The sequence below is a fragment of the Chionomys nivalis genome, chromosome 7, assembly GCF_950005125.1.
Source record: "Chionomys nivalis chromosome 7, mChiNiv1.1, whole genome shotgun sequence".
Classification (NCBI taxonomy): Eukaryota; Metazoa; Chordata; class Mammalia; order Rodentia; family Cricetidae; genus Chionomys; species Chionomys nivalis.
In genome coordinates, this window is record NC_080092.1 from 32,289,497 (window position 1) to 32,305,785 (window position 16,289).

The following is a 16,289-nucleotide window of genomic DNA, read 5'->3' on the forward strand; positions in this document are numbered from 1 at the left end:
GGGACTAACCAGCCCAGCACTTTACACACTGCCTGGCTTCTACCGGGGCCTTGGCCATGGTGCTAGCCATTAAAATTTGCAACCCCCGAGAAAATGGTGTGTAGGGTCTAAGTTCACTTCATTGGTGTATGACGGTCCAAAACCAGTGTTGCCTTTTCTGTCACATCTGCCTTCTCAGGACATCTGGGTATTGAGATTTAGAAATTCCTAAAATGAGATGAGATTACTGTTGCTTGATGCAGACAGAAGAGGTCAGACTATCTTCTAGTTTTCTCTGATGTCAGCTGACAACACCACCAGACAGTGTGCTGCAGGTAAGTCTACAACCCCAAAGCCACCCTGGACTATACAACTAGGTACTGCCTTTAAAAACAAATCCCAGTCAGGCAGTGGTGGCACATGCCTTTGATCCCAGCACAGGCGGATCTCTGTGAGTTTGAGGCTACCCTGGTCTACAAGAGCTAATTCCAGGATAGGCTCCAAAGCTACAGAGAAACCCTGTCTTGAAAAACCAAAAAATAGTAAAAAAATTTTTAAAAAAATCCCAGCCAGGCAGTGGTGGCGTATGCCTTTAATCCCAGCACTCGGGAGGCAGAGGAAGGCAGATCTGAGTTTGAGGCCAGCTTGGTCTACAAGAGCTAGTTCCAGGACAGGCACCAAAACCACAGAGAAACCCTGTGTCCAAAAAATTCCAGATCATGCTACCCTTTTCTGTGCTGCCAAAACCAGACACAGGACAGGATACTCTGAAAGCAAAGTAAAAGAAACCTCTGGTGACCACATGCCTGGTGGGAGATGTGGGTACACGGCAGCTTCCTTCAGCCCTGTGGGCCCTTCCTGGGAGGGGTCTAGAGAGCTTGGTCCTTCTGATTCTGGCATCTGCAGAGACTGGAGTTCACCTGTGGACGGGTCCACTTCTTTGGAAGACAGATGGGTCCAGTCTTCATCCCCTCCTGAGCAATTATCAGACTCCATCTGCTCCTGCAATATAATCTGCTGTGAGCACAAGCATGAAGTGACTGGCCAGTGTGACCCCACTATCTGTTCCGAGCCAGTATGGGAATCCCAGGCACTAGAGAGCAGCCTGCACCAAGTCTGGTTTGTTTTTTTCATGATGCCAAGGCTTGAACCCAGGATCTCATGTACATCAGATAAACGCCCCATACAGAATTACGGATTCAGATGGGAGTAAGATTTTTCTCTACAGAGTTCTGTCAGAAGGCTCGAGAGACTGAAGACACTACAGAGATAACAAGGACAGAACCCCTCTGGCTGCAAGATGGCTGGGGCTGGGGCTGAGGCCAAGATGCCAGGCAGGCCAGTTAAAGGTCATGGGAGAAAGCAGACCTACCTCTGGCTGTCCCACTGACTCCAAAGCGATCTTTCTCATTTGCTCTGTCAGGGACTGTGAGGGGCCTTCGCCTGCCTCATCAGGTTTGCTGACTTCCGAAGAGCAGCTGCTTGGCTGAGTGCTACACTTGTCTTCTGTGCTGGAACTTTCTGGGGAGGTGGTCATCAGGCGGCTTCTCTTTCCTCCATGTTCCACATCAATGTCAACCTCAATGCCTAGAGAAGGGGGAATAGAGTCATCAAGTCCAGAGGCCTCCCCTGCACGTGTTATCAGTGACTCGGTGGACTGGGACACTGGCAGCTAGCCAACGATACAAAGGCTGGACTCAACCCCAGAACTCTGTTGCAAGGCACAACCCAGAGCACCTGCATCTAGCACTTTCTCCCTGCTTCCAGAAAGATTTGGGGGTTCTCAAATGAGAAGGAGAAGAAATCCCAGCAGGCCAAGACAGGAGGAATTCTACAAGTTCAAGGCCAGTCTGGGCTACACAGAGTTCTACGCCAACCTAAGCTAACATGAAACCTTGCCTAAAAAGAAAGGAAGGAAAGAAGGAGAGGAAGGAAGGAAGGAAGGAAGGAAGGAAGGAAGGAAGGAAGGAAGGAAGGAAGGAAGGAAGGAAAATATCAGCTGCCTGCTTTCAAGTGTAAAATTCAACTCATTCAGCTCAGAAAACACAAGCCGTTGTTACCCCAAAGGCTAGCCCACCCACCCACAGATCACCCTCCCCACTGGTTCATTCTACCTTACTGCAAAGCTCAAGAATTAGTCAGGAATTCAACCTTGAGGCACCCATTCCAGTCTGCAGTAAAGGTTAATTTACGCAACAAAACCTTGCTGGTGTCAAGCACACAGATCTGCCCTGGCCTCTACAGTGTGCCAGAAAAGGCTGCCAAAGGCCACTTGCACACTGAGTCACCAACCACTGGGGCGTCTCACAGGATGGCCAGGAAGCTCACTCACCTAGAGGGCTGAGGGCAGCTGCCACGCTCTCCCCTACGTTCTTCAGGAAATTGACACTGGGATCCTCTGCCGGACCAGAAGCTGATGGTTTTCACAAGAAGAAAAATGAGCTCGAATTCTGTGACTCTGCCGCTTATCACAGGGCTTCTGTGCCAAGGTCCCCATCATCTAGGTAATCACCATCCTGGGACCCCTTGACCACACTTGGTGCTTCTCTTCCCTCCCACACTGCACCTTTGGTTTCCCAGTGAGTCACATGTTGGGCCAGAGGCTTAGTACAACCAGTATATAAATATTGACCTTGTCCTAGATATGCTGTTTACTCAAAATCAAACAACTAACCCAGCTGGCTGTTCTGGCACAAGTCTGCAATCCAAGCACTCAAGAGGCTGAGGCAGGAGAATCTCAAGTTTAAGTCCCTCTTGTGCTACATGGTGAGTTCCAGGCTAGCCTGAGCTATAAAGAGACCCTGTCTCAAGGAAACAAAAATTAAAAAGCAGTGCCGGGTGGTGGTGGCGCATGCCTTTAATCCCAGCACTCGGGAGGCAGAGGCAGGCGGATCTCTGTGAGTTCGAGGCCAGCCTGGTCTACAAGAGCTAGTTCCAGGACAGGAACCAAAAAGCTACGGAGAAACCCTGTCTCTAAAATCCAAAAAAAAAAATTAAAAAGCAGAATCCTAAAATCTAGAATGCAGAGCTATGTGTGAGTTTTTTACTTTTAGGTTTTTGAGACAGGGTCTTATGCCAAAATTGGTCTTGAATTCCTGATCCTTTTGCTTCTACCTCCTGAGTCCTAAGATTACAGTATCTGTGCCACCACATGGGCTTTGTAACTACGTTTTGTTTGTGTCTTTTAAGATTTGAGCAACTCATGGCGCACGCCTTTAATCCCAGCACTCGGGAGGCAGAGGCAGGCGGATCTCTGTGAGTTCGAGACCAGCCTGGTCTACAGAGCTAGTTCCCAGATAGGCTCCAAAGCCACAGAGAAACCCTGTCTCGAAAAAAAAACCAAAAAAAAAAAAAAAAAAAAGATTTGAGCAACTTGAAGGGCAGGGCGGGGCGGCCCTGGGGGGACAGTAGTGGCTTTAGGCACTTAGCCACCTGTTTACTCAGTTGTAAAATGGAAATGCATTGTCTCTGCAGGGTTCTTAAGAGATCTGATGACATGGATAGGACAGACTGTAGCACAATGATGGAACCCGCATGTATTGTGTGCAAGGTCCTATATTAGGTCCTAAGTTCAACCGCTATATGGGAGGGGGGGATATGTGTAGTGTACAGCTTATTGTGGGCACTGCTGGACTTTAGGCTATGGGGATAGCTTGACCAAGGGCCCACCTGAATTGACTGGCTACTCATGACACCCCAAAGCCAGTTCAAATACCAGCCTTACCTGACTCAGCTGTAGGGCAAGGGCGAGCATCCCCTGCTCGAGGAGGCCGTGGGCTCCAATTCCCTGGTGGACCCATCTCCCAGACAGGCCAGCCAAAATGTCCATGTTTCAGCTTCCGAAGCCAGCGGCCATGATGATGGAAGCCCTGGGCAGGAAAAAACAAGACAGGGCAGTGAGGGGTCAGGCTTTCCAGGTTCCACCACCCTGTACTCCCTAGAACTGCAGAGAACCAGCTCACATCAGGGAGGTGGCCAAAGGGGTTGGGAAAGATGAGCTTGCTGTGCTCCCTGTGCAGGCCCTTCCCCTCGCAGCTGCTGCACAGGTCATAGTCTGGGCACACACTGCATTTGTAGCGAGTTCCCACCACAGGCCCATTGCAGCCATCACAAATCACGTTGGGGTGCACCATGTTTCGGGATGCCTCCTGAGCACATGGTGGGCGATGGTCCCGCCGGCACTCCTTCTTCTCTGCAGGGAGAGTTAAAAACTATTAGAGCAAGTCCCTGAAGTTCTCCCTTGTCACTGCAGCCCGGCTGGTCAGTTGCTTAGGACAACCTCGTATGAGGTCAAGAGGTCTCAGGCCCTGCAACTGTTAAACAGCAGGAGCCCCGTCTGCACCTCCCTCAGCTCCCAGCCCCTAGAACTCATCCTCGTCCTGACCCTCCCTCTATGAGAGGGAAGCTCCAAAGGAATCACGCGGATTCAGGCAGTGCCCTAGGGCAGCCCCATACCTTTAATGTAGATGCGGAAGATGCCATCTTTCACATAGGACATGGCCATTGTCAGCTCCTCATCACTGGAAAAGGCAACCAAGTCCCCGTCCTCATCTGTGTGGTTTAAGAGACAATACATCAGAGCCAGGGACACGGCTCAGGGGCCAAACGCTGACCTAGCAGGCACTAGACAGAAAATAGACAGCAGAGGCACCCAGCTGCATATCTACTGCTGCAATGGACAGACAGCCCAAAGCTAAACGACATCTGCAGAGGCTCTAGGCTCAGCCTGGATGCTGGGGCAAGCAGCGATATGGCCATTCACTCTGACACAAACTGGATGGTCCTGGATTACAGTTCTGCACAGAAGGCAGCACACATGTGAGTGAGCCCAGCCTCCCGCCAAAACAGGGTGTCGAGCTCTAGGAGTTGTAATTACAAGTAGTTGTGAGCCGTCTAGTGTGAGTGCTAGGAACAGAAGCTGGGTTCTCTGGAAGAGCAGCTTTAACCATCGAGCCATCTCTCAAAGCCCTCTGGCTTTGTTTTTATGTTAGCACACTGGTACTGGGGTTACAAGCAGGCGTGTATGTTTACATGTTAGTACAATTAGTCTTCAAGCTCCTCATATATGCCAAGCCACACATGGGCAGGCTGGGCAACCACTCAGCCAGCAACACTACCAACAGCCCAGTGCCTACCAACCAAATACCAGATCAACTAAACATGACATATCCAAACAGATTATTCTACACACACACACACACACACATACACACACACACAATGAAATATCACCCAGAGATGCAGCATTCAAGTCCTTGCCTAGCATATGCAAAGCCCTGGGTTCACGCCCCAGTACAGGAGGGGGAAAAATACTGGTGAGAGCTACAATACAAATGGGCCTCCCACATATTAATAAGTGAACGAACAAAACTACACCATAAGACTCCATTTATACACTAGGCGGTGGTGGCGCACCACCACCTGGCCTCTTTATACACCTTTACTGGGTGAATTACACAATAACTCAGTTACACGGAAAATTTTCTGGCCAGGAGTAGTGATCAACATCTGTGACCCCTACACTGGGAAACAGACAAAGAGGACTGAAGTCGAGTGAGGCCACCCTAAACCACGCGGGCGTTCAAGGCCAATCAGGTTACTTGACTTTACCTCAAAAAAAAAAAAAGACTACCAGCCCAACAGTCCTCCGCCAGATCTTAATACCGTCCCCTCCCAGAGGGAGGGCCTTGGCCGCTGCTCTCTTGTCAACAATTCCTAGGCCCACCCCACGCAGCCACCAGCCACTCCAACGCAAGAGACTGAGCTAGTTCCGGGGTCCCCGACCTCCCCGCCCCCGCCGCTTGTTTACCCGCGTCACTCCTCTCCACCCCACCTCCACGTCTGTCTGTCCGTCCGGTCCCCGCTCTTCCGGGGTTTTACCTGAAGCCACCGCCACCCTGCGTTACCGCCTCACAGTCGGCGGGAGGTCAGCTGTCACCCCAAAGACCGTCTGACCCCCCCCCCGGTCCCCGCGGGGAGGCAGAGGACGCCCCGCCACGTCCAGACCGGCCCCACTGTGGCCGAGCGAGGGTGGCTTCCCCACCCCGGCGGCCCTAGCCCCTCACCGCGGTAGTGCGCCTGGAAGCCGCCAGGCCGCAGCGCGGGGAACAGCGTGGCCACCCGGCTCAGCAGCCTCTCGCACGGCCCTGGGCCCGCCGCGGCCTCGGCTTCCGCCTCGGGCTCCGGGCTAACGCAGAAGCTGAAGCGGCGGATCTCGCGGGCCGCCTCCTCCTTGCCCAGAAGATAGGCTTTCACGGTAAGCGACGCCATAACCGCAGACTCGGCAGGAGCGAAACAGCTGGGCAGCTGCTCTGCGCCGAGCCCAGTTTTTATGGAGAAAACGGGAGCCCCGCCTTACATGGGGCGGGGCACAGAGAAGCCCCGCCCCTTCAGGCTGGTGGGACTGCGGCTCGGGAGCCCCCTTGACAGGGCCCCTATCAGGTATAGGAGGGGCGCTCTCGCTGCCAACTCCTTTTTCTCCCTTCCAAGACTAGGGTCACCCCAAAAGACCCTCCTCAGCCTCCACTTGTTGGGGAAAAGTCTGGTAAGGGTCCTAGACTAGGTGCGTCCCAGGCTTGGGCCTGCCTATGACTCAGCAGTGTAGTCCCCAAGCTGAGGGGGATGGCCAGCACAGAAAGGAGGAGGACACAGGTGCTTACTGTCAGGAGGCCAAACAAGCTGGTTCACAGGATGCTGTTCCGACCTTCCCAAGCTCAGGGTCCCAGGTGATAGCGCCCCCTGCACCCCTCCCCCACTTTCTCACCCCTACCTCCGCCTTGGCCAGCCCCTAACTGGATAAAGGCATATCACCCCGTTAGGCCTGACCCAGTTTAACAAGGATCAAATCGGGAGGCGTTAGACAAGCACTGGATGACTTCCCACAATCCCACTCTGTAGGAGGCTGGCCAGGACTTCCGAAGCATCAATGGTCAGTCCCAACCTGTTCATTGAAACCATAAAGATTCCAAACAGCCCAGAGAGAGAGACAGAGAGAAAGAGATTGATTGAGACTCTAATCATGGGGTGGGGGTGGGCATATCAGGGCTTATTGGCCTCATAGACAGTCAAAGACGGCAGCCTACCTGCCTTCCAACTAGGAACCAAAACACCAGCCTTAGCCAGTCCTGTGCCACAGGCTTGTAATCCCAGCTGTTTGAGGTGCTGAGGCAGGAGGATACCAAGCTCAAGATCTGTTTGAGCAGCTTGGTGAAAGTGTCTCAAAATAGAAAGTGATCCTAACATTTGGGAGTTAGAGGCAAGGGGTTCAGGAGTTCAAAGCCAGCCTTGGCTACATGAGGCCCGCTCTCAAAAATAAAGTAAAAATAAAATAAAAAATTAAATAAAAGGTTGGCTATAGAGTTTAGTAGGGATACAGTTCATGGGGATTTATCTTAATAGGGATTACACCTCGGGGGAATTTGGTGGGGAATTTGGTGCATAGGGATACAGCTCAATGACAAAGCACCAAGTATGTGTTTTATCTGAGATTCAACCCTTGATACAAAAGCCAAAACTAGGAAATGCTGCTTTGTGGAGCAAAAGTGACCTGTTAGCTGGGATGATGCAACACATCTGTAACCAGCATCTGGGAAGCTGAGTCAGGAGGGGTTCTAATTCAAGGCTAGGCCAGGCTTGCGTAGCAACTTTACTTTCTTTCTTTTCTTTTTTTTTTCTTATTTTTTAAAATGATTTATTTGTTTATTATGTATACAGTATTCTGTCTGTGTGTATGTCTGCAGGCCAGAAGAGGGCACCTCATTACAGATGGTTGTGAGCCACCATATGGTTGCCAGGAATTGAACTCAGGACCTTTGGAAGAGCAGGCAATGCTCTTAACCACTGAGCCATCTCTCCAGCCCCCTTTTTTTTTTTTTGTTTTTTGTCTTTTTTGTTTGTTTGTTTGTTTGTTTTGGAGACAGGATTTCTCAATAGCTTTGGACTTTCAAAAAGCAAACTAAAGAATAAAAATCAAATGAGCTCTTACCAGGAACCCAGCTGCGGGGAGGATACAGGCTATGGAGCTCAACTGTGGGAAGGATGCAGGCTACAGAGGAGGATGCAGGCTACAGAGGAGGATGCAGGCTACAGAGGAGTGTCACACTGTAAGGCCTCCAGGCATGGCCCTGTCAGTAGGGCTCAGACCTTCTGAGTCAAACTCATGGTAGAGGGGCATGCTAGACAGACTGGAGTCCAGAGGCAGGCTGGGCAGACTGGAGTCCAGAGGCAGGCTGGGCAGACTGGAGTCCAGAGGCAGGCTGGGCAGACTGGAGTCCAGAGGCAGGTGCTCTCTGGACCAGCTTCCTAGAACTCATGTCTTGATTCCCATCTTCTCCCTGGGCCTCTCTAGGAGCTGGGTTTCTGGGAGCAGAAAAACCTCAAAGGCTGGGAAGACTCAGAAGCAAGGGAGGGATGTCACACAGATGTGACTGATTTTTCCCTGGGGCTAGGAGGTTCACAGTTATGCCCCCTTCCTGAAGGAAAAATGTCTTAGGTTCCCCTCCATCAAGCTGTTAGCCCAGGAAAACATCCTTAACCTACAGGACCCTCTGTTAATGCAGGTAAATCCTGGGGTACCGGGACCCTGGAGCTGGGCAGAGGCAGGTGCTGGTCCAGCATGACTCAGCAACCAAGTGGCCTGAGAGCTTCAAGCAGGCCAAGCTTCCTAGGGGACATCTGAGCCAATGGGGAACAACCAGGAACTCCTTTGCTTTATCATCACTGGGAGAAGGAACTGTCAGGAAATGGGGCCCTAGGGAAGTTGACTTAGAGACTCCTGCCTCTGGGTTTCAGGCCAGGCCAGCATGCCCTGCTGCCTACAGCAGCTCAGGCCCTTTCCCCAGTTCCCAGGCCAGCTATGGAGGTAAACAAGGCGGTGGCTGGGGAACCCCCTGGCAGGGCCCTCTCTGCTTGCTGTGGTCAGGTGGCCTGGGCGGCTGTGAGTCAGAGTCCCATGATTCTGGTCATAACAGGGAGATCCCCCGGCTGCTATCACCCATTTCATTGCCAGCAGAGAGGATGGAGAAGGGTCTTGGGGGTACGGTGCCTCTGGAGACCCTACAGGAAAGTGAGCTTTCTGATACCTTTTCCATGAGCCCACCTGCCCCTTCTCAGCCTCTGAAGCACAGAGTGAAGGAAAGGGATACGTTTGGCACCTGAATCAAGAGAGAGTTCTCTTGATCATCTTTGCAAAGGCTGGGCCTGGCCTCATCTTTGAAATGGGTCAGGAGTGGGAGGACCTGAGCTGCCCCTCCCTAGGGGGTTCCCCACAGGTGTGCTAATTATTTGCTGACCTTTGGGGGTGTAAGCCACCGGTGCAGTCAGTGAGGAAGAGGCCTCAGACGGTCGCGGAGGATGAGTGGAGCAACACAGAAAGGATCTAAAGTCGAGAGGTAGATTCTGTGGGAAGAGCAGAGGTGATCCAGGACCCCTACTGCCTATCTAATGTACCAAAGCATCCCTCAGTTCCTAGGGTTACCTTGACCCCTGTCTTGAAGTCTCCAGCCTAGGGCTGGGCTGACCTTCCCCCAGAAGCTCTTCCCTACATAATCTGGACATTTTGGTTACCCACCGTTTTGTACCTTTGGCCTCCTGGCTGCTGCTCCTGGTTCCCTCTCTCCCCTCTCCCTTCCCTTCCCTTCCCACCTCCCCCACGTGGTCCAGTTCAGTCTGATCATGTCTACTCTGGGCTCTCCAGGATGTCCCTGCTTCTACCTGCGCTCTTCCTTTTATCTACAAGAAACTTTCTCCTCCACCATACCTAGGAGCAGTCATGGCCTTCCCTTCCCTTTTTATTTCCTGTTCACTCACTGTCTGTCGTGCGGTCTCTGGGTTCCCCTAAGGTTGGCGATGGTTTTCTCTTGTTTGATTTACACTGTTAGGTCTCGGGTAGTCCACGTGTCTAGAAATGAGCTCAGACTGGACTATAGAAGGGTTTCTGGTGGTCAGATGAAAGCCTGCATTCCTCAGGAAATAGGAAATGGGGTTTCATTCCTAAAAGGAGTCATTTTCTTGTCTCTGACCAAAATGACGTGGTTTTACATTGACATATACCTATATAGTTGCATATGGAGCCCATGCCTGCATCCAGGCTGCCTCAGTCCCTACCCACAAGTACTTGTTCTACATTTCAAAGTCCTCATGCTAGCATCCTGGTCCTTCTCTCCTCCGAGATAACCATTTGTTGTCTATGTAACAAGCTTTCTCCCCCTGCCCACCTGCCCCGCATCTCTTGCTATCACTGGCTGTCTCCACTGTTTCCCTAGCCCTGCCCATGTCCAGTCAGCTTCTCTTTTTCTCTGCCCTGGACTCTTCCAGATGCCTCTGGATATTCTCTCTTATTTACAATAAAAACCTTCCCCCTGCTAGTGGAGCATCATGTTGGCAGTTTCTTTACCGTGCCCCTCGCATACAGATTGCCTTGGGCTGTGGAATCAGGAGTCCAGATGAGTGCTGGTCAGCTGGAGCGAGGCCATGGAGGATTCAGGCTGAGATGCTTGACCATCCTTCAAGAGACTGTGAGTCACAGGGACAATGCCTCTCTAAATCCCCGCTCTACCTAGGTCCAGTGAGATGCATTTCTCTGTAAGAATAGTTTATGGCCGGGTGCCCGTGTAGGGCAGACACTGATTTCCACTCACTCAGTGTAGTGACACACCCCAAGTTCCCAGATATGCCCAGTTCATTCCACCTGGTACCTTTTCCAAGATGCTTACCCATGTCCAGAACCCTTTCCCCTTCTTTGAATGGCAGTTTCCTACCCTAAATATTATCACCTTCCCTTACCACCCTCTGGACAACACCTCCAAGTACTGGACACCATTTTCCTTATTGCTGCCTGGCATGTTGTTACTGCCTCCTCAGGTCCCTCCATGACTTCACAATGCTTCTCAAGGTTGCTTGCTATCTTTGGGGGTGTGAGTCAAGAGTCCAGATGGGTGCCGTTCACCTTGTAGGCCCTGCATTTTTTGGTAGTGTCAGGGATAAAATCCAAAGCCCCCTTCGTGCACTCTAGGCAAGCACTCTGCACCCCAGCCTCTCCTTTAGCTCTTTTCTTCTGGAAGCACAGCAGGAGGTTTCTGGCTCTGACAAGAAGGGGGACATTTCCCAAAGGCTATTAAGAATATTCTAAAAGAAAAAAACAATGGAAGGAATTGTGCAATGCCAAGGTGTTGGGGCAATGGAGGCTGGGGACTCTCCAGTCCCTCTGGAGTTGGGCCATCCACAGGGGCTGGGGTTTGGCACTAGAATGAATCCACACCCAGGGCGGGGCCTGGGCCCTGATGGCAAAACACAGGGGTGGGGAGGAAGCTGTTAGCCATACCCAAGGGGCAAAAGGGAGGCGGAACAAGGCAGTGCTGGGCGCCCTAGGTTGGCAGCAAACTTTTGGGGGCACAGAGGTGCAAGAGAACTTGCCAGTTTGGAGAGCCAACTCCAACAGAGCCCAGGAGGAGCCGTGAAAGAAGGGCTGCAATCTACCGAGGGGAGGCTGTTCTTAACCTGTCCCCAAGGGTGTGTGCTTGGGTCCACTGCCTCAGGTGGGTTACTTCCTGACTGAGAATCCAGCTGACCCTTCCCTTGACCAACTTGGTTTTAGTCTGCTTATTCCAAACAAGGTCATTGTGGTGGTTTGAATAGAATTGAGCCCCCAGAGACTCATGTGTTTGAATGCTCAGCCTATAGGGAGTGGCACTATTAGGAAGTATGACCTTGTTGGAGGAAGTGTGTCGCTGTGGGGACAGGCTTTAAGGTCTCATATATTCTCAAACTATGCCCAGTATGGCACACAGCCTCCTGCTGTCTGTGGCTCAAGATGTAGAATTCCCAGATCCTTCTCCAGCACCTCATCTGCCTGCATGCCGCCATGTCTCTCGCCACGAAGATAATGGACTGAACCTCTGAAACTGTAAGCCAGCACCAATTCAATGTTTTCCTTTATGAGTTGCTGTGGTCATGGTGTCTCTTCACAGCATTAGACACCCTAACTAAGACAGCTACCATTCTGTCTCCTCTCGGATGCTGAAGTAGAATGCGCTCAGCTTTCTCCTGGGTGCTGTACCCTTAGGTACAAGGTCCAAGGCTCAGGAAAGTGTAGGAATGGGAATCTGATTGCCTTGACCCTTTTCCAGGTCTTTTCCTTCCTCTATCACCCCTTAACCTGAGACTTACCCTGTGGGGTGATTGAGGTTCCCAAAGCTGGCGGCTAGACAGCATGTTGAGGAAGATTCTGGAAAGATAAAAGCAGAGCCAGAGGTGGAGGGACTATGAGGAAATCAGAAACTTGGTCTTAGGCAGTTCAGAGGTCCTGAGCCTGGAGGGGCCCTAATGAAAAGCCATTCAAGGAGAGATAGGGGCTGGCCAGTCAAGGGATGGGAGAGCAGTCACTGTCAGTGCCAGGAGGGGCAGCGACATGATGCCCAAAGCCTGGGTACCACTGTCCTCAGACCGTTACCTGTCCTGCACCAGCATTTTGTGGATCATCTGCCCTCCTGAGCACTGGCACCCAGGTTGATGCTCACTTGACTCTTGCCAGCCAGCTTCCTTCTTCCTGTTTGGCCTCCAGGGATGCTTAGCTCCTCTATACTCTTGTGTCAGTCTCTCTCTAGTTGCAGACACCCCTTAGCTTGACCATGTTCCTAAGCAGGCACAAGGGGACCTTGGCTAGCATTTGTGAGATGCCTGGGTCAGTAAATGTTAGTCCAGTTAAATAAAAAATACAGTGGCAGTTAGGCCTCGTGATGTTGTTGTTGTTGTTTTGCTTTAAATTTATTTATTTTTATTTGCAGTAGTGTTTTGCCAGCATGTATGTCTGTGTGAGGGTGTCAGATCTCAGAGTTACAGACAGCTGTGAGCTGCCATGTGGATGCTGGGAATTGAAACCAGGTCCTCTGGAAGAGCAGTCAGAGCTGGGCCGTGGTAGCGCACGCCTTTAATCCCAGCACTCGGGAGGCAGAGGCAGGTGGATCTGTGTGAGTTCGAGGCCAGCCTGGTCTACAAGAACTAGTTCCAGGACAGAGAAACCCTGTCTTGAAAAAAAAAAAAAAAAAAAAAAAGAGCAGTTAGTGTGCTCTTAACCACTGAGCCATCTTTTCGGCCCCAGGTCTCATGATGTTGTAATCCCAGCAACTCATGAGGTTGAAGCAGGAAGGTCACAATTTCAAGGCCTTAGTGAAATCCTTTCTCAAAATTAAAAAGTAAATAAACAAAAGTCTGGAGATATAACTCAATGGTATAGCATTTACCTAGCATGCAGGAGACTCTGGATCCAGTCTCTAGTAACACACACACACACACACACACACACACACACACAGAGTAAAATTATAGAAGTACTGTGGCCACTGTTTTAGACTAGGATCTTCCACTAGGCCCAGTAGATCAGACTAAAAATCCAAATGGAATTAGTGCCCTATGGCGGTCAGAAGACAACTTTTGGGACTTCTCTTCTGCTATGTAGGTCTCTGGGGGTACAACTCAGGTCATCAGGGTTGATGGCAGTGTCTTTACACACTGAGCCATCTCTACAGCTTTCTCTCTTTTTTCTTTCTTTCTTTCCTTCTTTCTTTCTTTTTTTAGAAGGGATCTTGGGCTGGAGAGATGGCTTAGCAGTTAAGAGTACTAGCTATTCTGGCTATTCTTATTTTTTTTTTTTTTGTTTTTTTTTTTTTTTTTTTTTTTTTTTGGTTTTTCGAGACAGGGTTTCTCTGTGGTTTTGGAGCCTGTCCTGGAACTAGCTCTTGTAGACTAGGCTGGTCTCGAACTCACAGAGATCCGCCTGCCTCTGCCTCCCGAGTGCTGGGATTAAAGGCGTGCGCCACCACCGCCCGACAGAGTACTGGCTATTCTTTCAGAGGACCCAGCACCCACATGGCAGCTCATAACTGTAGGTAACTCCAGTTCCAGGGCATCGACACCCTCACACAGACATATATGCAGGCAAAACACAAACGCACATAAAATAAACATTGAAAAAAATTTAGAAAAACAAAACAAAGCAAACAAACCCGAGGTTACAAAAAATTTCATGCTTGCTTAGGTAGCACATATACTAAAATTGGAACAATACTGACAGAAAAAAAGATGGGGTCTTGCTGGGCTGCCTTGACCAGCTATATATATAGACCAGGCAGGCCTCAAACTTTCAATAACCTCCTGCTTCTGTTTCCTGAATGCTGGAGTTACAGGTGTGGGAAACCTTCCCTGACTCAGTTTGGTTTGGATCTGTTGTAGCCAAGAGTACTGACCTAATGTCTCTCTAGATCCCATGTCTACTCCAGAGTTCCAGAGGAGGCCACTGTGATAATGGCTAGAAGCCTGTGGCCACACCCTATCCCCCAAACCACCAGCAATTCCTGTTGTTTCTAATTCCTAATAGCAACAGTAATAACCTCATGTATTTTTTATGTCAGGAAACATTCTGAGTTTTATATATCTATATAATCAACCCGCTCCCTTAACGTGAGACCATGTGATTAGTTCCGGCCAAAGACCTGAGACAGTAAAAGCCACAGACCAATTATAAGACAAGTGTTTCTTTATTTGCTAATGCCAAAGCTTCTGAAGCTTTTTCCTCTGCCAGGGGAGCATTGTTCCAGGAGCTGTCCCTGAAACCGGTGTGAGAACTGAACTGAGCAGAGCTGGCAGAGCCCTTGATGGGCACACAACTTTAAAAAGTAAGATTTTGTGAAAACACCCCGCCCCACTCCAGACCATCTTTCCCCCAGGTGCCTGTTTAGGGACCTCTATCTTCTTACGTCTAATTGGGACGACTGTGATAGGAAAGAAAAGCTTGTCGGGCGGTGGTGGTGCATGCCTTTAATCCCAGCACTCGGGAGGCAGAGGCAGGCGGATCTCTGTGGGTTCGAGGCCAGCCTGGTCTACAACAGCTAGTTCCAGGACAGGAACCAAAAAGCTACGGAGAAACCCTGTCTCGAAAATCAAAAAAAAAAAAAAGAAAGAAAGAAAGAAAAGAAAAGCTTAACTGCACTTACTTACCTGTTTATTTAGTATGTGTAGTAACTGTGCACACATTTGTGTGCCACCGTGTGAACGGGGAGGTCGGAGGGCAACTTGCGGGAGTCTTTTTCTCTCCAACCATATGTAAGTCTCGGGGAGACAAACTGAGGTCCCCCCAGGCTTCGTTGCAAATACCTGCACCCACTGAGTCATCCAGCCAGTCTTGGTTGTTGTTGTTAATTGTTTGAATTAAGAGTACAGAATGGGGGCTGGAGAGATGGCTCAGAGGTGATGAGCACTGGCTGCTCTTCCAGAGGTCCTGAGTTCAATTCCCAGCAACCACATGGTGGTTCACAACCATCTGTAGTGAGATCTGATGCCCTGTTCTGTCATGCAGGTGTACATGCAGGAGAACACTGTATACATAATAAATAAATAAATAAATACATAAATAGGTAAATAAATAAACAAAAAATTTTTTTTTAAAAAAAGAGTACAGAACGGTGAGTTTCTGTTGGACTTTTCACGTGTGTGTGTCATAATAGGCCTGTGAATTAAGCCGAGCCTGTAAGTTCAGTGTTGGGGGAGGCAGAGGCAAAGGGATTCTGAGTTGGAGGCTAGTAGCGAGACCTTGATAATAACAAAACCCCAGAAAAAAAATTATTTGGCTTTGTTTGCTTGGGACAGTTTGTGTAGCCTTGGCTGCTCTAGAACTAGCTCTGTAGGCCAGGCTGCCCTCGAACTCACAGAGATCTGTCTGCCTCTGCCTCCCGAGAGAAAAGAAATTTAAATTAAAGGCTGACAACGGATTAGCAATGGATTTTGATCTATTCATTATTTTAGGTATTTAGAATCTTGGGGCTCATTTTATACACAATGTAAGTTGGACTGGGATTCAGAGAGATCTGCCTGCCCTGCCTCTTGAATGCTGAGAGTAAAGGCATGGGCGACCAGGCTCAACCCAAATATCAGTTTAATTTTTTTTTTAATTTTTTTTTTTTTGAAACAAGGTTTCTCTGTAGCTTTTTGGTGCCTGTCCTGGAACTAGCTCTTGTAGACCAGGCTGGCCTTGAACTCACAGAGATCTGCCTACCTCTGCCTCCTGAGTGCTGGGATTAAAGGTATGCGTCACCACTGCCTGGCCAGCTTAATTTTTTTGTTTTAAGTATATTTAATGTGTGCGTGTGTATGTGTGTGTGTGTCTGTGTACACACCACAGTACACATGTGGAGGTCAGAGGACAACTTGTGGGAATTTATTATCTTCTTGCACCACGTGGGTCCTTGTGATGGAACGGGTGTCACTGGGCTAGGCAGTAAATGCCTCCACCCTCTGGGACATCTGGCCCTTGTGTATCA

General features: G+C 50.0%; 1 protein-coding gene across 2 annotated transcripts in view; it reads right to left on the minus strand.

Annotated features, from left to right (window-relative positions):
- Sqstm1 (sequestosome 1) overlaps window positions 1–6,300 on the minus strand; it is an 8,028-nt gene extending 1,728 nt beyond the window's left edge. Inside the window, exons 1-7 of one of the 2 annotated variants that reach the window (XM_057775547.1) lie at window positions 6,045–6,300; window positions 4,435–4,530; window positions 3,942–4,171; window positions 3,704–3,848; window positions 2,312–2,392; window positions 1,352–1,566; window positions 900–981 (exon numbers count right to left, since the gene is read on the minus strand). In XM_057775547.1, the coding sequence (XP_057631530.1) occupies window positions 900–981; window positions 1,352–1,566; window positions 2,312–2,392; window positions 3,704–3,848; window positions 3,942–4,171; window positions 4,435–4,530; window positions 6,045–6,249 (1,054 nt within the window). In that variant the 5' untranslated portion in view covers window positions 6,250–6,300. Of the gene's footprint in view, window positions 1–785; window positions 982–1,351; window positions 1,567–2,311; window positions 2,393–3,703; window positions 3,849–3,941; window positions 4,172–4,434; window positions 4,531–6,044 lie in introns of both variants that reach the window. The other variant, XM_057775546.1, reaches the window with a different exon arrangement.
- Between the last annotated feature and the right edge of the window lie 9,989 nt (window positions 6,301–16,289).